The sequence below is a fragment of the Ursus maritimus genome, unplaced genomic scaffold (assembly GCF_017311325.1).
Source record: "Ursus maritimus isolate PB19 unplaced genomic scaffold, ASM1731132v1 scaffold_17, whole genome shotgun sequence".
In the NCBI taxonomy this organism is placed as follows: Eukaryota; Metazoa; Chordata; class Mammalia; order Carnivora; family Ursidae; genus Ursus; species Ursus maritimus.
Genome location: NW_024424119.1, coordinates 41,659,392 through 41,680,684, shown reverse-complemented (window position 1 = coordinate 41,680,684; position 21,293 = coordinate 41,659,392). Strand labels below are relative to the sequence as shown.

General features: G+C 46.1%; 1 protein-coding gene across 1 annotated transcript in view; it reads left to right on the top strand.

Moving 5' to 3' along the window:
• Positions 1-21,293, top strand: part of TNC (tenascin C) — a 65,673-nt gene that overhangs the window by 25,951 nt on the left and 18,429 nt on the right. Inside the window, exons 12-16 of the mRNA XM_040631791.1 lie at positions 410-682; positions 3,169-3,441; positions 5,989-6,261; positions 13,639-13,911; positions 15,470-15,742. Of these exons, the coding sequence (XP_040487725.1) occupies positions 410-682; positions 3,169-3,441; positions 5,989-6,261; positions 13,639-13,911; positions 15,470-15,742 (1,365 nt within the window). The remainder of the gene's footprint in view (positions 1-409; positions 683-3,168; positions 3,442-5,988; positions 6,262-13,638; positions 13,912-15,469; positions 15,743-21,293) is intronic.

Genomic DNA, 21,293 nt, shown 5'->3' with positions numbered 1-21,293 from the left:
AAAATTCCACCTACTCTTCCCTTACAAAAGTGAGAGGTGACTTTTCTTTCGAAGCAAGTTGCAGTCATAATAGCTAAGAAATTGGAAAGCAGTTTGCAAGTGGAAAAAAAAAAAAGTGGTCTGAGCTCATTTTAAGAACACACTAAGAGATTCCCCAAAGCCCCATTTAAATGTTAAGAATGGAAGTTATGAACAATTCCTAGAACTATCTTTCACTCCCAGAGACCAAAGAGAAAAACCCTGGCTTTGGTGCCAACAGGCAGAGTGCTCAACACCTGAGGTAAATCACGCATCTGTAATCAACACTCAGCAGACAACTCATCCCAGCCTCAGCCAAAGTGTCCTCTCACCTGATCCCGGCCTGCAATTACCTTTTTTAGTAACCCAGCAACTCTATGTCCTCATGCAGAGGGGCGTCCGGATCTGGGAAACCTCACAGTGACCGAGGTTCGCTGGAATGGCCTCACTCTGGACTGGACCGCCCCCGATGGGATCTATGAGCAGTTTGTCATTGAGATCCAGGAGGCTGGCCAGGCCAAGGAAGCTCACAGTCTCACGGTTCCGGGCAGCCTGCGCTCTGTGGAAGTCCCGGGCCTCCGGGCCGGGACTCCTTACACGGTCACCCTGCACGGCGAGGTCAGAGGCCACAGCACTCCACCCCTTGCTGTGGAGGCCGTCACAGGTATAGGACCCTCCTCCCACACCAGGGACGTGACTGAGCCAGCCTCTCTTTGGCTCAGAGAACATTCCCCACGCGTCAGAGTTTTATGCCAATGTTCCTGACAGGCAGCGCAAATGCAAGTTCTAACTCAGGAAGGTCTGGGTTGGAATTCCACTTTCCTGGCTGGATGTTCTTGGATCTATCATTCGACGTTTCTGAGCCTTCTTTTCTCACCTCCAGTTCAGAGATAATACCCCACCTGAGAGCATTGTCCTGAGCACTGAATGAAACCATGACGGAAAGTGCTTAGCAAAGCTCCCACCCTGTAGTAAATACTGAACAGCAAATAGGTAAATATATCAGGTAGCAACATATCATAATGAAAATAGCAGAAACAGTCGGGCTCTGGCACAAGAACAAGGTCAAAACTTTCTAGAGAAATCTTATCGTGAGTGGCCTCCGAGTCCCTGACTGCCGTCCATCTTGTGGGCACATCTCTATGGAATAACCTTTGAAATGATCTGGCCATCTTCAGCCGAAACCGTCCGAGTCTCTCTCTCCCCTTAAAAGACATTCAGGGCAGCAGGCACATTTCCATAAAGAACAGCCACATGTGACTTCAATGTTTTTCATTCAGTTGGGGGAGGAAAAACAATTTATCTCAATTTGTCCCCTGGAAATATGCTGTTCCATCTGTTATAGGAAACTCTACTGTTCGTGAGGTTTTTAGAAACAGCCTTAAAAGGGGCAAATGGGCCAAATTTTTGGTAGGGTATTTATGCTGGGCCCTCAGTCCTTGCCCTTCTCTATAAGTCCTGTGTTTCGATAATAGCACCCAAATAACCTAATTCAAATAAATTGTTCTTCTTGCTCACGTATACCAAGGAAATTTGGTCCTTGCTAGAAACGACACACAATTCCAATAATGAGAAAGGCGATGTCGCAATCCACGTAAGCTGGCCAGGTTATATTGTCCTGTGCTGCTTGAAATATCTTCAGACCAAATGAGCAAAAGGGGCTTTGAGGCCCGTGTGGTCTGGATCCGGGATGCTAACAGTCTCTATCTGTAGTATGCAAACTTTTGTTTTGAGCAACAGAACTCCTTTTGCTCGTGAAATCTCACAAGGAACCCCACTCCATGACAGATAAATGGACAGCTCTTCTCCGTGAGCTAGGGAGGCAGAGGGGACTTCGTGCTCTGATCCCCCCCCCCAAAAAAAAGCACCACAGTCACGTGGTACAGCTTGAATCAGCCCCTCTAACAGGCCGAGTCTGCTCAGACCCTCACAGTACACGGAGTCCTAAAATACCTGGGAATAAGTACCTCGGGTGCACTTTTTTGGCTGAAATCCCTACAGATATTTTCTTTTCTAACTTCGAATCCATGCCCCTTTAGCCTTTAAAAGGAGTCTGAGAGATTGCATTTAATCCTCAGAGGTGTTCCACTAAGCAGTGGGTTTTGCCATGTCCAGAATCCAGACTTCCTAAATCAGCAAAAAGAACTACATTAAATTTCCCTCCTACGTGGTAGAAAGATAAATAGTGGACCCTGCTCTGCACCGTTTACCAAGCAAAACATAATCACTTTTAATTAAAAGTGGGCACTCATTTCGCACAAATGGCTTTGCTTCGTGGTGCCGACATTCTTCATTCAGGCACAAAGTACTTGCAGAAGGGTGGGAGGGAAAGAACCAAGCCAAGAATCCAGCACAGAACATTTGATCCCTGAAAGCCGAGTCAAGTCCAGAGATAAAACATCAGACTTGTCCAGACCGAGACAGCATACACTTTATGAAGCCAGTCCGATAGCAGGTGGCCAGCAATAAGACGGTCTCTCCAACGTGAAGTCACGAAATGAGGCAAATAATTGTCTCCGATACCGCTGAGAAGTTCCAAGGGGAAACATCTAAACAATGATGTATTTGTTGAGCTGCCACTTACTGGGCACAGTTTGTGGGTCGGGTATGACACTCGGGTTTATAAATGGTATTGAGCCATCACACAGTCACTGTCAGCTCCCTTTATAGGTGTGGAGAGTAAGACTCAGGGACGAGCTGGGTGATAGGTCCGAGACCACCCAGCTGGTAAATATCATTGTTGGAATTCCAGCCAGGGCCCAGCTGCTTGCAAAGCCTGCACTTTTAACCATCCCTACCCCCCTTACCCTGACCCGTGAGCCCTCTTTCCCAGCTGCCCTATAGGTTCTGGCCACACATGCCCAGAGACCTCCCAGTGGGCTGTGGAGTGGCCCACCGGATGGCATTGCCATCTCAAGGATCAGCCATGCGGATCTTCCCCTTTCTGACCATTTTCAATCCTGAAGAAAGCTGTGGCCAGGTTACGGCCGCTCAAGCAGGAAATAAATGCCCAGGGACCAAGAAGGACCACACATGCCCACGAAAATTCTCATGCCTCTTTCCGTCTTCCCTAGAGCCGGGCTGTGGGACGTTTGGTTTCCTCCTTTTGTGGTTTGCAGAACTGACAAATACCTCTCTGTCCTTCTTCAGAGGAGCTCCCCCAGCTGGGAGACTTAGCCGTGACCGAGGCTGGCTGGGATGGCCTCAAACTCAACTGGACCGCAGCTGACCAGGCTTATGAGCACTTTGTCATTCAAGTGCAGGAGGCCAACTGGGTGGAGACAGCTCAGAACCTCACGGTGCCCGGCAGCCTGCGGGCTGTGGCCGTCCCGGGCCTCAAGGCCGCCACCCCTTATAGAGTCACCATCTACGGGGTGATCCGGGGCTATAGGACACCGGTGCTCTCTGCCGAGGCCTCCACAGGTACCTTCCTCCCACTGCCGATGCCCCTCCCCAAGCCACCCTGCTTCCTCTCCAAGAGACTGTGCAGAAAGTCAGCCTCTCTCCATGTCTGAGTCCTTCCCTTCTGCCTCTTCGTGGCTGGCCACACATGCTTGGAGCCGTCCCTGTGAGCTGTGCCTCGGTCTACAAGCCCCTGCCATTTCGAGAATGAATGATAGAGACATTGCCTTTTCTGACCTCCAGTCTCCAGCCTCTCCTAGCCTTTACCTAGTCCTGCCAGTCCCTCTCTTTCTGAATGATGGCTTTCTGTTTCGGGAGACAGCCTGGTGGTTTTAATTCTCTCCAGGGCTGGAGTAGAACTAAAGGCCGCCCCTTGCCCTGTACGAGCACAGATTATTTACTTTAGAGAGTCCTTTTGCTAGTTGGAAACGGTTCTTTACTATCCCAGATCCCTCAAGGGCATGGGCACTGCTGTTCTAACATTTAAAAGAAATGTTTTAATTTAAATGTTTCTTTAAAATGCACTGAGTATAATAAGAGAACTGAAGTACTCTCCTCTGGGCAATTCTCTCAGATACTGAGTCATTGTTAGAACACCAAATTAGCAAATAGCTAGACCAAAAAGGAAAAAAAAAAAAAAATCACACAATTATGACTGGAGACAGCACCAAAGAAAAAGCCATTCATTAGGAGAAGTCCACACAGCAGCATTTGAAGCAAGGAATGTCCCAGGCTATGAATGTCAAACATCTGATGCCCTTTTTTGCTCTTTTAATCAAGAGGTGCTCCCTGGAGTGTTGGCCTTGGTGTGACGCACTCCCAGTGCCGACCCAGGAGCATGCGTTGAGCTTGACTCATCATTCTGCCCCAGCGGCAAGGCCTTCAGTGCTCCCCGGGAGCCGACTGCAGTGCGTGGCCTTCCCCGCACTGTCTTCCGTCGCTCCTCTTCCTATGTGCCTCCATTGGCTGGAAGCTCAGCAGAGGCTGTCTTGCTTGGGTCTGCAAGTGCCTGCCCCATTTTTAGATAATTATTACAACTAAACTTCCATGCAAACCCATCCACCTCCTCGATCCTAGCAAAAGCTAGCTCTGCATTTTAGCCTCAATCATTTCAATAATTCTCGCCGAGATAAACATAATGCAGACAGCCACTGTCTGAATGATGACCTTGAAATGCCCAGGAATTGCAACTGAGGCTGCCCAGGATGGACCCAGGGCCCTTTGATCTGACATAGGGATCATAAATCATCCCTTCCCAGAAGGCAAGAGAAATCACCTCCATTTCTGGTCTTTCCTTCAGATCTTGTGGTTTGGGTGCCCTTAGTACTTTTATGTGTGTGGTTTGTTTTTGTTTTTTTTTTCCTTTTTAATGATAGCAACACTCTTGTTTCTGATGAATTGGTGGGAGGGGAGAAGGGTCATAATTCCATCTGATCTGTGTCTCCCACATCCGCTGGGATGGGAAGGCCTTCTTCCCTGCTAGAGAAGCAATACGAGCTCTCCCTACCCTGCTTCTGCCTGCCCTCTGCCTGTTTCATTCCTGTTGCATGATAAAGCACTGGTAGGCCCATCTCCCAGACAAAATGCTATTTCTTGGCCAAACAGGGTGGCCTGAGTGCCTTGCCTCAGCTCAGCTCTCCTGGTTGGCAATGCAGTAGTAGCTTTCTTGGCCCATGTAGAAGCAGTTAAGAGAGGATGAGCTGTTCCAACGGAATATGAAAACAGCCGGTCCTTGTCAGGGTATGAAGACCATACCCAGAACCACACTGACAAGTTGGCAGTTCCCTCTAAGTCACAAAAGCAGAAGCCTCAGGGTACCGCCTTGGGAGGCTAATGGCAGCGTTACTCAGTCTTCATTTAAATAGATGGGAGCTCCCTCAAAGCAAAGGATGCCCCCAGGAGGGAGCCAAGTAACTTGCGGTCTCCTGAGTGCAATTCAAGAGACTGGGAGCTGCCAACTCGCTTATCTTTTTTCTTTTTTCTTTTTTCTTTTTTTTTTTTTTGTTGAAGATTTTATTATTTATCTGACAGAGACAGCAAGAGAGGGAACACAAGCAAGGTGGAGTGGGAGAGGGAGAAGCAGGCTCCCTACCGAGCAGAGAGCCCGATGCGGGGCTCGATTCCAGGACCCTGGGATCATGACCTGAGCCGAAGGCAGACGCTTAATGGCTGAGCCACCCAGGCGCCCCAGCGTGCCTATCTTTTGACCGATGGCCGGCATCCCTGCGGCGGGGCTCCCTGAAGCATCTGAGCTTAGGCAGCACAGTTCCTGCTGACGTCATTTAGATGGCTTCTCACGCACGGAAGCTCAGCCAGCCGATCATGTATGGCAGCTCCGGAGCAGGGAAATCTCACTGCCCAACCTTCCTCTTGGTCTTCTCCTGTTAACAGATCCTCTCTTTCTCTCCCATCGGCACCGCTGGGTAACACCTGCTGCATTTCACCATAACCCTGAACTAGCAGAGCCTTCTAAGCATCCATGGTTCTATTAACAGCCTCAGTCTTAAAACACAAGCCAAATCATTAACCCCCGATTTTTTTTTTCTTCTCTCCTGCCCCCTTTTTCAGCCACAGGACCTGAAATTGGAAACTTAACTGTTTCTGACATAACTCCTGAGAGCTTCAATCTCTCCTGGACAGCCACCGATGGGGCCTTCGAGACCTTTACCATTGAAATTGTTGATTCCAATAGGTTCTTGGAGACAATGGAATATAATATCTCTGGTGCTGAGCGAACTGCCCACATCTCAGGGCTACACCCTAATAATCATTTTACTATCTACCTCTCGGGACTCGCTCCCAGCCTCCGGACCCAAATCATCAGTACCACAGCCACGACAGGTACATCTGCTTTCTCCCATGTCTGACACCCTCTCTCCAGGTCTCCAGAGTCTTCTTTGCAAGGTGAAGCCGCTCCTTCTGGCCTGCTGAGGCACAAGCCATAGAGCATTTAACTCTTCCAGGATGCGAGGCTGGAGCACTACTTAACCTAACTCTCTTCCAGCAGCAGCCCAAATGGTGGGTTTCCATGAAGCCCCTTGCCTGACCTGTTACTGACCAGGACATGTGCAGCCTTAAATGTAGTCTGGTCCTGATTGCCATATGGAACCTGGAGAAAAGAATTCTGCCCTTCCATACCAAAAGCCAGAGTTGTCCTTGATTTGGAAAGTTGTCTGCCAAGTATCCCAGTGATTTAATGAAATTGTGTTGGTGCTATTTTTTTTGTCCAACTGGGAAAATGTTAGGAGAAAAAAGAAAAAGAGCAGTTACTGATCAGTTGGGAGCACAAGGAAGCTGTGCAATCCAGAACGCCCCGATTCATCACAACCTCTAGGAGCAAAGACCTGAGCATGCTGTCTTGCCCCCAGAGAGTGAATGGTTGATTTCAAAAACAGAAGTAGTCATGTTTAAATAAGGAACTTGGTCAACCAAAGCATAAGCCGCTCTTACTTAAATTTGTGGTGTCTGTGATATACATACTGCATGAGATGCTCTCTGGCATGCAGCAAAAGAGAATTCTCTATCTGAATTTAGAAAGGAGAGGCTTATCCATTCTAAATAGCATTCTTAGCACATTTTGGACTGTGAATCAGGAAATCCAAGAAAAGCGTTCACATCATAACATCAAAATCATCTGTCGCTTAAGTCACCCATGGCTGAGGGAGGGTCTGTCCTCGTTCTATGTGAGACTACAGCAGGGTGGTGGAGCTGTCGCCCCTTCCCCCCCCACCATCCCCAGATTCAAGTACACCAAAACCTAGGGGAGAAAACTACCCAACCCCATCTATTCGTTTCTCATGGCTCAATCTGGGTTTCAACAAAGGATCAATGCCTTTATTGAAGGGTGAAGTCTAAAACTTTATGGATTTAGTCTTATGTGTTTTGCTTTTTGACTCTGTAACTGTGTTTTAAACTGACACGCTTTCATATATATTTTTTTTTCTGCTTGCTTTAGTAGCCGAACCTCTCCTTAGCCACCTCACTATCTCAAATGTGACCTGGGCCAGTGTGTCCCTCTCGTGGAAAGCCCAAGAGGCCACCTTTGATAGCTTTCTTGTAGAAGTTAGGCATTCTGACCACCTCCAGGAGACGGTGGTCCACTCTGTGCCTGCAGCGTCTCGCAGCTCTGTCATCACCAACCTCAAAGCTTCTTCTAATTACACTGCCCACCTTCATGGGCTGATTGGCGGGCACCGTGTTCAGACTCTGATGGCCCAGGCAACCACAGGTATTTTCTACGACGGCTTCTTCTCTCTCCATTGAACTTCCTCTGAGGATCATTCCAAAAAAAAAAATCACTCGCTACCTATTTTTCATCTTCCTAGTTCCTCCAGATCGTTCTCAAATTTGATAGGGCTACCCAAATCAGAGCTTTAAAATTAAAAAAAAAAAAAAGACCACCCACCCCAAATTAAGGAACTTTTATTTCAACCTCTTTTTCCTAAATAGGCACTCACATCTGGAGTTGCTCTGTGTGTGTATATAGAGTTAACCTGACTTGCTTTGGTTGAATTTCTAAATCATCCTTCCATCTGATCTTGAATAATCGTTTCCAGTTCCACCCATTATCATCTGCCTGTGGTCTAATCAAAGTTTGCCTGTGTCCTCTTCAAAGAGGTGCGTGCATGCCAGTTTCGGTCCCCTGATAGAATGTTCTACATCCTCTTTCTCTCGCCCACGATTCTAAACAGCAGCGCCAGTAGCATGCAGAGAAGAGACCCTAACACATGTGAGAGGACTCATTGATCTCATCGTGTTCTTGAGACTTCTATTTGCTTGCCTTCCCTACAAAAACAGACTGTTCTCTTTTCCCTACAAAGCATGCTTTGTCATCTACTGACACCTGTCATGAAATGTCAGTCTTCTTTCATCTGTCATTTGTCCAAATCTTGGTGCATGTGGTAAACATTCAGAGCATTAAATTTCTGAAAAGATCTGTTTCCTGGAAGCAGACGGCATGTCCAGGAATTGTTTTGAAGGGTCAGAAGCGGGGAGGGAAAGCTGTCCCAGCTTGCATGGAACACTGCGCCTACCTTCTCCGCACCCCCCCAAGACATTCTTCTCGCTCCTCGATTTTCAGCTTGGCCGCACCCTTTGGGAGACAACTGGAGGTCAAGCTGGCCATGAGAACTTAGGTCTTACTCTGCATGGTGAACGTGTTCCCACTGCCAGTCTCTGTCTGGTGGCATGAGAAGAGTCCTAACATGCATCCTTACTTGGAGAGATTGCTTCCACAGCAAAATACAGGGAAAGAGCACACAGAGGCCTATTTGGAGGGTTCTACCTTTAGTGCGGTTGAGGTAATTTGCCAACATTGTGGCTAAAAAGTATAGCATCGTTAGCTTCTCAGGCAAACTGCTAAGGAGGAGATCCCATGCCGTCTCTTACGGCTATATTCTGCTTCTGAGCCAGATCCTTGTTGCTCTTGGAGACTTTATGGCATTGAGTTATGCTGTGCAATTGTTCAGTTAAAGTTCCTCCAGGTGAGCCCCTTCTTTCCTCCTAATACTGGACCTGCAGCCACACAACTCCCAAGTCCTTGGAGGAAATAGTCTGCTTCTCTTCCTAAGCCTACAAGCTGGCCCTGGTACCTCAAGCTTCCAGGACTACTGCCTCCTTCTAAAATACATTTGGAGTTGAACTTATTTTAATGGTAGTATTACTTGATAAGTGTGCATTGAAGAGGCCAGACTGTCTACATCCCAGCTGAAAACTAGCGGTACAGGCCCCCTACATTAAAAATGAATCCCTTCATCACTGATCGCCTAGTCATTAAGGAACAAGAGAAAGTTAACCTCCAGGGGAACCAGCTAGCTTTGCAAATCATCCAATAAGTGAATTTTCTAGGCAGAAAGTGCAACACCTAGCTAGATTTTCTTTTACCTTTTGCATACACCAGGAATGATTTCATGAAAGCCATTTTACCTTTGCAGTATTTAAGGTAGGAAGCAGATTTCCCTATGGTGTATAGGAAACCTTTAGATTTCTAAACACTGTGGAGAATTTCTCTTGTATGGATATTAGCCTTTAATTTGTACAATCCAAACAGATCAAAAGAAGACTAAATAAGGAATCTTCAAAGTAGCATTTTCTAATATGTGCTCAGTGGAGCACCTGCTCCTTGAGATGTTCAAAGAATATTTCCCAGAAAGGGTATATCCATTGATCAGTAAGTTTATGAAGTTCTGGGCTACACAAAATTAAGTAGGTTTCTTTATAGAACCAGCGTTTCAGAGGCTATAAAATGCTAACATGCTTTGTGAATCTCTAGGGTGAGACAGAATATCAATAAATACTTCACTATAAAGCTGTTTTTCCTAGAACATCTTACGGAGCTGGTGCCCCACTGCAAACCTTAGAACTTCACCCTTACTATTCTATATTACTCCTACCTACCGTTCTAATGGCTTGTTCTTTTCTTTATACATGGCCAGCAAATGGTCATGTCTGTCCTTATGAAGAACACACATCATGCCTGCAGAGAAAGCAGTATATTCTCTAGGATTATAGTCAATGCCTGTGTAGCCACAACCTGATGTTCTGTCTTTGGAGGGATTGGCACTTTCATGTCCTATGGCTACATTCTGGAAAAATCCACTGCTTCCTCTAATAATGTCTCTCTCTTTCTCTTTCACCCATGTCCCTGTCCCTTCAGAACCAGAGCCACAGTTGGGCACGCTAACCCTTAGCAGTATTACTCCTGACAGCTTCAACGTGTCCTGGACCACTCGAGCCGGGCCTTTTGCAAAGATTGTTGTCAATGTTAGCGATTCTCACTCGCTGTATGAGCCCCAGCAATTCACGGTCTCAGGAGACACACAGCACGCTCACGTCACAGGCTTGGTGGAGAATACTGGCTATGACGTTAGTGTGGCAGGGACCACCTGGGCTGGGGACCCCACCAGGCCCCTCACTGCCTTTGTCATGACAGGTACTCATTCAGAGGTTCTTGTTTGTCTGTTTAGAATTCCGAGATGGGGAACAGGGTAAAGGGGACAGGCATTCTAAATTCAACCCCAAATACAGTCTTCACTCCAGATGTAAACGTCTAAGTGAAGAGAGCGCAGATCCCATGGCAAAGACGGGTGTTTTGCAGCCATTTGTGGGAAATGGAGACCATGTATTCGACAGCTGCATAAACTTTCCAGGGATTTCCCTGCCTAGCTTTATGAGCTGATCCGTATTTTAGTGATTCTGGCTGTAGAGTGAGTTCTAAGTTAGTAACAGCCAAGAGCAGGAATTTTGTCCATAAATCATGCTACATAAGGCAGTTTATAAACCACCTGCCCCAGAAATGCAATAATTTATCTTTTTCTTTTTAAAAAAATGCTTTGTCTTTAAATCAGCATCTACAACAGATTACTGAAGGTTTGACCTAGAATAGTAGATCAATCCAAACTTAATTAAAGTTTACCCATTTATTGAACTTGACCTCCAACGTCTCTTTGAATCACGTAAGAATCTCGTAAAGATATGGCTTTACATTTTCTTGCCTGAGATTATCCCAACTCAATGGCAAAGACTGCAAATGGTGTCGATTTACCAAATCTCTAGCTTGACAAACCTCAGGAAATATTTAGAAGTCTCTTGCCTCCCACTAATGATAATTTTCAGGAGACTGACTTTGCTTTCCGATTCTCACATTAAACCAGGCCTCTCCCAGCATCTAAATTGCTGCCAATAAATATGTTAATACGTTCAATTAAATATTTAATTGGAGGCTGCCATGATGACCTCGACACATGAGGGTTTTGATATCAGGCCTGAGTGGTTTCTGATCTTCTCCCACATCCTTTTAGCTGCATAACCTTGGTTGGTGTTTAACTGCTCTGAATTCCGATTTCCTTATGAATGAAGAAGGGACACCGACAGCTACTTGGGACAGCCCTCATCTCAGGAATTAAATGGATACAATGAACTTTAACAGCCTGGTATCCAGCAGGCGTCTTACAGATGCTGGGTTCTTTCCATTTCCTAGCAATAGGAGGGGGGAGCAGTGTTCTGAAAAATAATCCACAAGTCTAGATAGAAACTCAGCAATTATTTGTATGAAATCATGACTTTCTTACGATTTTTAAGAGAACGCAGAATGTGTTTTAATGGGAGATCAGAACAGTGGGTCTATTTTCTGTCCCGTTGCCTACTGTGAATTCAGTCGTTCAGACAAGTCTTCAAATACAGAGCATGCTCCGTTCTGAGTGGGGTGGGGGAGGGAGCGGTGGGGACTTCCATTCTCTCGGGTCCCAAAGTGATGAGGTGAGCAGGAAAGGAGGAATGGCCAGCCACCGATCCCAGTCAGTCAGGCCCTTACTTGTTGCCTTGCCTCGCACCGGACCTCCCACAGAACAGAGAGAAGAAAGGCAGGCTGGGAATGCTAGTCTTGGGAATCCTAGATCTGGTTACAGCATTGTCTCAGCTAATCCTTGAAGTGAAAAGACCCTGAGTTGTAAAAGAAGCATATTTTTTTTAAAAAGAAAAAGGAAGAAAAAAAAAAAAAGCTGAACATGAATGGCTATAAATAACAAGCCCTTGATTGACTAATTAGCCTGAACGCCCTCCTTTTCACTGGAATCCGCTGCTTTGATGGGGTAGAGGTGCAAAGGGGCTAGCTATCGGATGAGGCGCCATTTATCTAAACAAAACTCAGCAACAGAACTTGAGACCCTTGTCTTGCAGACAGAGAAGCCTGTTTGCACAGGATGTGCAATTTCATCTCTGCCTTTGATAAGAGTTATGATTTGGGGGAGATCCTTACATGGTAAAAAAAAAAAAAAAAGCCTCAAAGCAAACAGCAAGTGTGTTAAATAAATACAGGTCCAAGCCTCAATAAAATTTAAATCTCTGCTTCAGGAATGAGGGCATCCGTTCACTTGTTCATTCAGTCCCCAAAAATCTTTTTTTTAAACATTTTTCTTTGCATCCCGTGGATTAGACTCTGGGTATTAGTGTAAAGTCATTTATCTCTTTGAACGTTTCTATTTAGAAGCAATGGAAAAGGTGCTTCTAAATGAGGTGGGGCTTGGTCATGGAGTTCCCAGCCCCATGCCCCCTCTGATGACAAACACATTCACCAATACCATGTTTTGTTTTGCTAGAGATGCCGGACCTTCCCCACCAATCCTACTTATGCTTCCAGACTTGCCAGCCCTGACGGGGTCCACCAATTAGACGTTGGCTCGGGATGTGCAAAGAGCATTGAGCTTAGAATCAGATGGCATGGGAGGGAGGCCAGCTTAGCCACCCAGTAGATGTGTGATCCTGGATAAGTCGTTGACCTCTGTTTCCTTAGATGTCATGAGGGTGAGGGGACAGGTAGCAGTAACTACTTCACAGTGTCATTGTGAGGTTTAAATAGGAGAGGGGACATGAAGCCTGGTCAGTTGGGAAATAATGGCACTTAGAAACTTAAGTGATATAAGCTCAGTCCTTTTGGAAATCCCAGTGTGTGAAGACCCATTGGCACCTAAGAAATAAGAGTGCCTGGGACACAGGTTTGGTGAATGAATGAACGAACAGATGACAACAGAACTTACTAAAGATCCAGACATGTCTTTATCTCCTAACTTTATCCAGGAAAACAAGCAGCCAAAGAGTTAATGAATCCTAGTATTCCTTCCTGGGCTGCAACCATGATTTGTTAATTCTGGCACATGAAAAAATCTTACCGCCTCCCTCTATTTCATATATATTATGAGGATGAGTATCACTAATGGGCCTCATCAGCTTGTTTCAAAATGCAAACTAGAAGTGAAATAGAAACATATGAAGTATACCAAAAAGGAAGTATAAAGTATATCTGGGGGACAGGGGGAGTTGATTTTCTTCAAGACCTTCAGAAGCAGAGAAAGGGATCCAAACCTAACAAAAGCTATCCAATTTTGTAGGGNGAAAAGAAATCATGGCCTTTGGAGTGAGACCCAGCTAAAAGCCTTCCTGTAACCCGTATTAGCTCTGTGACTTTGGCCAAGCCAATCAACCTCTTTGAAACTCAGGGTTTTTTGCCTGCATAATGGGAATAGTGTCTGTCTCGTAGGCCTGTGGAGAGATTTACACGAGCTAACATCATCTGGCCCCTAGTAAGCTCTTACTAAATATTCATTTTCTGAGAATTTAACACATTTAGTGATTGGGTATCTGTCGGTATTCGTGGAGACGTGTGCTATCCCCGCAAGGTGAGTGCTGCTAACCTAAGTTATTTTCACTCCTCCCTTCTTTCAGAGGCCCTGCCCCTTCTGGAAAACCTAACCATTTCCGACATTAATCCCTACGGGTTCACAGTTTCCTGGATGGCATCGGAGAATGCCTTTGACAGCTTCCTAGTAACGGTGGTGGATTCTGGGAAGCTGCTGGACCCCCAGGAATTCACACTTTCAGGAACCCAGAGGAAGCTGGAGCTTAGAGGCCTCATAACTGGCATTGGCTATGAGGTTATGGTCTCTGGCTTCACCCAAGGGCACCAAACCAAGCCCTTGAGGGCTGAGATTATCACAGGTATTTGGATTCAAGTGAGCCATTTTCTCCCCTCCTTGGTTCTCTTCCGTGTAATCCATCTACCACATCACCATGGTTTTAACATCCGTGTCCATTTTCTCTACGTAATCCATAGATGTGGCCTGCTCTTTTGTGTTTCCCCCCACACTCTCCCTTGTCTTGTGTCTCAACTGAGCACTCCTCTTCTCCTACTCCAGAAATGAGAAGTTCAAAATGTTTGCCACTTGGCATCCCAAATCTTTTAGACCATGTCTTGTCCATAGTTCTTGTGTGCTTACTCCACATCACCCTGTTCTGTGTCCATCGTGGCTGGTCCACAGCTATGTTTCAGCCTTCTCAAAAGAAATATACCAACGAGAATATTTCAAAAACTTATTTACAACATTTGCCATCTCAACCTCTCAACTGTGATCTTGATAAACTCAGCAGGTGGGCTCGTTACTGGAAACCCAACTGCGAACCTATGAAACACTAATGTCATAGAGATTCTTTGACACAGACTAAATCCATAATTTTCTCAAGACTAATAATAATTCCTAGAGACATATAACATTAACAACTTTAACAGTTAAAAATCTGTGTTTCCCAAAGTCTTTCCAGATTTTACTAGTTCCATAGGATATTCAAAGGTCCTGCTTGGTGAAAAAATTTCATGTTCAGATAAGTTTTGGAAACAGTTTAATAGGATCCTTGACAACAAGGCTTTACAGAATATCCCAATATGCATGTGTCTCTTCCAAGAGAGACTTACCCCAGGCAGTATTTCCCAAACTTATTTGACATTGGATGCCTTTTTAGGAAGAGGAACAAACAGGAATAGTTTGCTGTGAGTACACTTTGGGAAACTCAGCTCTAAATTTTCCCTGACAATGAGTTTTGTCTAGTGAAGGCAATCCAAAATAATACCTTGAGTCCAAAGTACGGAGCACAAGAGGTTCCAAGCCTCAGTTCTACCCTCTGAACGCTTGTCTAATGGTTTAAAAAGCAAGCAGCAAAGTCAAGAGTGGGAGCCTTCTTGAGTCCAAGAGTTCCAAGAAAAAAGCAAAAAGACCGTAACATTTATAACATTTTAAAAGCCATTTTGCTCAGGATCAAGGGAAATATAATCAGCAGTATCATCATGGGCAACTCTACAGATCGCTAATACTGGTTTATTTGTCTTTTCAAAAAGAAAAGAAAAAGGTCTCACAGAGGATGGGCACTCAGCCATTGGAAGACAGAGAGCAAGTGTAAACAAGTTACTGGCTTTGAACTTGTTTAATAATGCGTGGGAGGGGCCAAAGCTGAGTCCAGATGTGTTGATAGAATTGCTTTTAGACAAAACTCACATATGCAAGCATCCATTTGGCTTGTATTGGATGTGTAACTCCATCTTTCCCTTCTCCTAGACCTACTTGTTTGTGTTGAATGAGTTTATTTTCGGGATCTCAGGACACTTCTGTCCCTGAGAGCCAGGGCCACGGCCTATTGATACCCTCCCCCCCCGCCCCTGCAGAGGAAGACCGCACGAGCTGGTAAATGATGTTCTCTCTCCTCCTCCCACCATGTTCTCCTCTAGAAGCCGAGCCAGAGGTGGACAACCTTCTGGTTTCAGATGCCACCCCAGATGGTTTCCGTCTGTCCTGGACAGCTGATGAAGGGGTCTTCGACAGTTTTGTTCTCAAAATCAGAGATACCAAAAAGCAGTCTGAGCCACTGGAAATAACCCTACTTGCCCCCGAACGAACCAGGGACATAACTGGTCTCAGAGAGGCCACTGAGTATGAAATTGAACTGTATGGAATAAGCAATGGAAGGCGATCCCAACCAGTCCGTGCCCTAGCAACCACAGGTACCGTACGTAAACAGGAGAGAACCGAGAACAGTCGTGATGCAGGGGTCTTCTTTCACAGGGCTGGGACACTGCAAGAGCTTTGAATGCAGCCAGGCTCTTTCAGTTATAGACTGTGTGAATGTGGACAGTGTGGCTGAGCTTTTATGCAAGGAGACCGGGATGCCATTTATTTAATGGGGTTGGGAGGATTGAATGAGATAATTCATGGCGAGCCCATAGCGGAGGATCTGGTGCATAGCAAGGGCTCGGCAAATTAAAGCTGTTTGGAGTTACATTCTTTTCATTAATACATCATCATCATTACAATTATTGCAATTTTTAAATTCGAAAGACCCTTCTTTCAGCCTATTAGCTCATCATTTTTTTTTTAATGCAGAAGTACCTCTGGGCAAATGTTTGACCTTACAGTATGCAGGGGATAATGGAGAAGTGGTCCCTCCACCCATAAAGATGAATATTTATCAGATGCAATGTGTGAATAATCAGTACCATGCTCAGGAAGGATCAAAGGAGGGAGCTGGCAAGGTCAACAGACTGCTCTTCATGAAGCTCATGATTTTATACGATAGATACTCATAACAACTCTGAAAAGCACTGGAGGGGGAAGTGCAAAACCCTTTTCCATATGATTGTTTCAAGGAGAAAAAAGAAAGGATTGATTGGTAACAGGACTCTTGAGAGGCCAAGACCTATAACAGGTGCGCTGAATTTGTTCCTGAAAGGAAGGGACAAGGAGAAACATAGCATTCCCTAGAGACAGAGTGCTTCGAAGAGGGATCAGAAGAAAGAATCACAAAATCTCAGGGAGAGGTAAAAGGGACTAAGAAAGGGAGTAGCCCAGCCTCTTCTGGTCGTGCCTGAAGAAGCTGAGGCCCAGAAAGATGTGATTTGCCTCATGTCACAATGGCCAGGTTGGGGATAGAACCCAGACGCAGTTATTTTAATACTTATTTTAATACTATTTTATTATTCTATTTTAATACTTATTTTAATACTATTAAATGTAAGCAGCCTGGGTGACGGATAACCAATGAGTGTACATACCTCCCCCCTCCGACGGGCATAGAACACAATAGCCGACACCTTCTCTTTGCACAGAGATGGGTGTATTTTCATGTCAAGTTGCAGGACCCACTGGGCTCTGAGAAGCCACCTACAGAAACCGTAATCAGTATCTGTGGGCGCAGAGGAAACGCTGAAGTGCAGACAGCAGCCCAGCCAGAGGAAAAACCCTGTTTCTTATTAACTTGGACACCCTATCCCTGGGATGCGGGTCCTTGTCTCCTCCTCCCTGTGGCTGGCCATAAAACAACTTCAGATCCCAGACAGAGCCTGATTTTGACCTTGGTTTATAAACACTGCCTTTCAGAGTTTACTTCTGATCACTGATTTTGTTTTGCCAATCTTTTTGCTAGAGGCCCTACAGTTCTAAAGCAAAAAAAAAAAAAAAGAATGAATAATCAAGAGGGTTTTTTGGTGGTTTTTTGAGGGTTTTGGGGGTTTTTTTTTTTTTTTTTTTTTTGTAAGAACAAAAAAAAAGAAAGACCCTGCTCTTTCAGAAAGCCTTTTCTTTGATTTCTTATTTTGGGGCTTTGTATTTCACAGCCAGAGAGAAGCGTGTGTGTGTGTGTGTGCGTGCGTGCGTGTGTGGGTGTGGGTGTGTGCGTGTGTGTGCGCATGGCCTGCTTCCTCCGGTACTAGGAGAGGACAGGACCAGTGACTCCTTTAGACAGCATATGTCTAATTCCACCATCACCTCGTCGGTTTTGTAAACTTTCTCTTTTGTTTTTCCATCCTTCCTCCTCTTTCCTCCCCTGCACAGTTGTAAATCCTTCCCTGAGATGTTCTGTTCCTCTTCAGCTTCATAAAAACTGCTGCAGGTTCTCCTCTCACTCCCAGAGCGCAGGCTGCTGGCCCCGAGTGCCCAGCAGCAGAGAGGGCTGTTAGGGGCAGCGCACGTAGCGGTCTGGCCTCAAGTCTCTGGGCAGAGTCCCTGGAGTCTCATCCTTGCTCTGCCAGCTGTGTGGCCTTGGGCAAGTCTCCTTTCCTCTCTGAGCCTCGGTCCCCTCATCTGGCAAACAGCATTTAACTCAGAATTCAGCCGTGAGGTTTAAATAAGATCATGAATGTCAAGTATTTAATTTCTTTGCCCATAATAACAGGATGTTATGATGTTTGGGTGTTTTCATGTAAATTTTATTTTTTTAATGGGCCGCTTGATTCAAAATTCAAAAATTCAAAAAGGACATATACCAAAGTCTCTATTCAACTCTGTCCCTGCTCCCTAGTTGGTCTATATAGAGACAGTCAATACTACCAGTTTCTTGTCTGTACAAATAGACAAAATTAGACAAAAACCTATACTTTTTTAAAAATTTTTTTGCAGGGAGCACCCTTCCACACTCTGGTGTATGTGTGTTCCTTGCTTATTAGATCTGAGAGTGAGTCCCGTATGCTTATTTACTTCACCAGCCCCCTACTGATGGACACTTAGGTCGATCCCTGGATTTGCAGTGGCTCCTCTTCCCTTCCATGGTTTGAGCCACTTCTTCCCCACAGCCGTGGTCCCTCTTTGGAAAGCCCAGAATTGCCAGGACCAGCTTTGCCTCTGCGGAGCTAAAGGCCAATGTGCCTCTGGGCACCAAATGGAGGGGCCCTGGAATAGACAGAAAACAGTTAAAAATCCAACCACAAAGTATGCTGACTTTGTCTTTCTCTTCTGGAGTTTATAGTGCTTAGCGAGGAGCCTGAGATGCTTCCTTAAGCTGTTCCCATCACCGCCCCCAGACACATACCCTCGGTACTCCCTTCCACCCTGGAGGCCAGTGGGGGTAGTCTCCCGTCTCCCAGGATGTGCCCCCTTCCATCCCACTGTTCCTTTCCCAGCCAGACAACCTAGCAACCCCTCTGCTGAGTTCCAGTTCAGATGCACTTGAAACCGCACACCACTGAGTTGCCGTGGCATTGTGTGCGGGGGCCTGACCCAGAAGGTCTGCAGACACCCTTGCTGGGCAATCTTCCCTTCCATATGAACAGGCTCTTGATGCTCCGTGCCTCTGGCTCTGACTCCCATGAAGCATAAAGTCGGTAGCCACCAATTATAAAGCATGCACTCCTTGCCACACGAGCAGGACAACTGACACACTTTTATCTCTGTGAATCACCATAACACAGCCAGACCCAGGGAGCCCCTCATTCAGCCCCACTTCACAGATGTGGAAGCTGAGACCTAACGGAGTAAGGTGTTTTTAGCTAGGAAGGCCAGAATGGAATTCAAACTCAGGTCCACCTAAGCCCCAAATCCTTGCTCTTAAACCATACTGGCTCCAGTAGCTGTCCCCGGAGCTTAATACGGGAGCTGGCACATAGGAAGTATTCCATAAAAACATGTTGAAGGGAGAATAATTTTTAAAATGATTGTCCATGGCCACATAATTAAAGCAATGGGCATTTGCTCCAGATTTGGGGAGGCAACTTTTTATGCAAATTGCAGATAGAGGCCCTCCTCACCCTCCTTGGGAGTTTTTAGCAATTCCAAATGTTTCCCTAATGGGGTTTTTATTGAAAACCAAGCGTCCACTTGGAAAGAGAGACAGAAGCATTGCCTTGCTTGTGTCTCTCAAGTTTTCTTTTTCTTTTTAAGATTTTATGTATTTGCCAGAGATTGAGTGAGACACAGAGACACAGAGAGAGAGAGAGCACAAGCAGAGGGAACAGCAGGCAGAGGGAGAAGCAGGCTCCCCACTGAGCAGGGAGTCCAATGCGGGCTCGATCCCAGGACCGTGGGATCATGAGCTGAGCCGAAGGCAGACGCTTAAATGACTGAGCCACCCAGGCATCCCCTGAGTTTTCAATAGTATGATTTAGTTGCTGTGTGAGGCTCTATCTTCGGGTTCCCGTTGACCATCTCCTCTACTGCGGTGCTGGAGACTTATGGGCACTATTTATGACCGAATGAGATACGCTAAAATAACAAATAATCTTCCACACCAAGGAAGGCCTATCTTCCAAAAATATCACACTTTTGAGCCTGGACTCCCATCACTACTGTGCCATTCCGTCAGGTTATTGGGCATAATATTTTCCTGCTGCCATTCTGATCAAGCATGGCCCTCCGGTGCACAGGATGTATGACGCTACTAATTCTTACGGCTTCTAAGACAGGGCAGATAATATTGCCATTTTGTAGATGAGAAAACCTGGCACCTCGAGAAAAAGGGCTGTGGCCACAAAGATACATCTAAAATGTGCTGAGGTTTGCAGTCAGAGTGAAGGGCGGCGTGGACCAGGCTAGCCACAGGAGAGTCACGGTGCCTGCATTTACACACCTCACTGGGTTTTATCTTCATCCAACCTTATCTAGTTCTTTCTTGGGAGTTACTTCAAAACCCAGGGTAGCCCCTGGGGAAAAGAGTTAGATGGGGAAGGAAATAGACAAGAATCACGTTTACTGAATTCTTACTATCTGCCAGATTCTGTTAAGGGTTTTCCACCCATTAGCTCTGCTAATCCTGAAAATACGCCTGTAGGTGGGCATGACTTTTCCCACCGGACAGATGGAGCCACTGGGGCTCACAGAAGTGAAGGGAACCGCCCCAGGTTGCCAGGGCCCTCCGCGGTATTTGCGCAATCAAGATCTTCCAGGCTCCAGAGCCCTTGTGGTTTCCAAAGCTTGGTTCCAAGGAGAGGGCAAAACCCCAGTCAGCCGCAGAGCCTGACTACCAGGAGAAAAGGTCACAGGAGAAAGCCAAAAAGAAGAAACAAAAATGGAGAGGGGGAGAAACATCCCCCCAAGTGGGCTGTGGGTTTTAAAACTTAATGATCAACGTGGGTTGGAGAGGGAAAAGATGAGGAAATGAGCTCCCTGGAGACCTGAAAATTGTTTCCTGATCTCTCTGGTTAAACATGGTCAGCTGAAGAGGGCAAAGAGCTAAGCCAAAAAATACACAGAGAAAAGCCAACGGAAACTGGGTTTTAGGGGAAGGTATTTATGTAGCAGAAACGGTCCCATGGGCATGGCTGTCCCCGCAGGTAGACCCAGTGCTCAGGAGCTGTTTACTTCGCTTTCTGTCCCGACTCTGGACCTCGATCCAGGTCTGGGAATGGGTTTGTCGAGGTCAGTTTCCATGTCAATGTTATCTCCAGGATCCCCGGGCCGTGCTGGCTTTGCTGCCCAGTCCTGGGCCCAGAAAGGTCACACCACAACAATGTGCGTTGGAGAACCAACCCTCAGTTTCCTCCTCTGTAAATTGGCTATAACCGCACCTTCTTCTCAGGGGTTTCTAAATGAGGATTGATCCCTATCAGTTACAAAGAACCGCACATTTATCAAGTCCTGGTTATCATTTAATAAAAGGAACTAGAAAGCAAAGGTTTGGGGGAAAAAAATGCTAAAACTGAGAAATTATAGGATGGCATCTTCCCAGCCGTGAAACCGCCCAGCCTCACTTCCTCAGACATCAGCTGTGGTGTTCACATTCTACTTGAATGAAACCTAATGGCAACTCTGCGGCCCTGGGCCTTGTACCTGAATGAGAGAACACTTGTC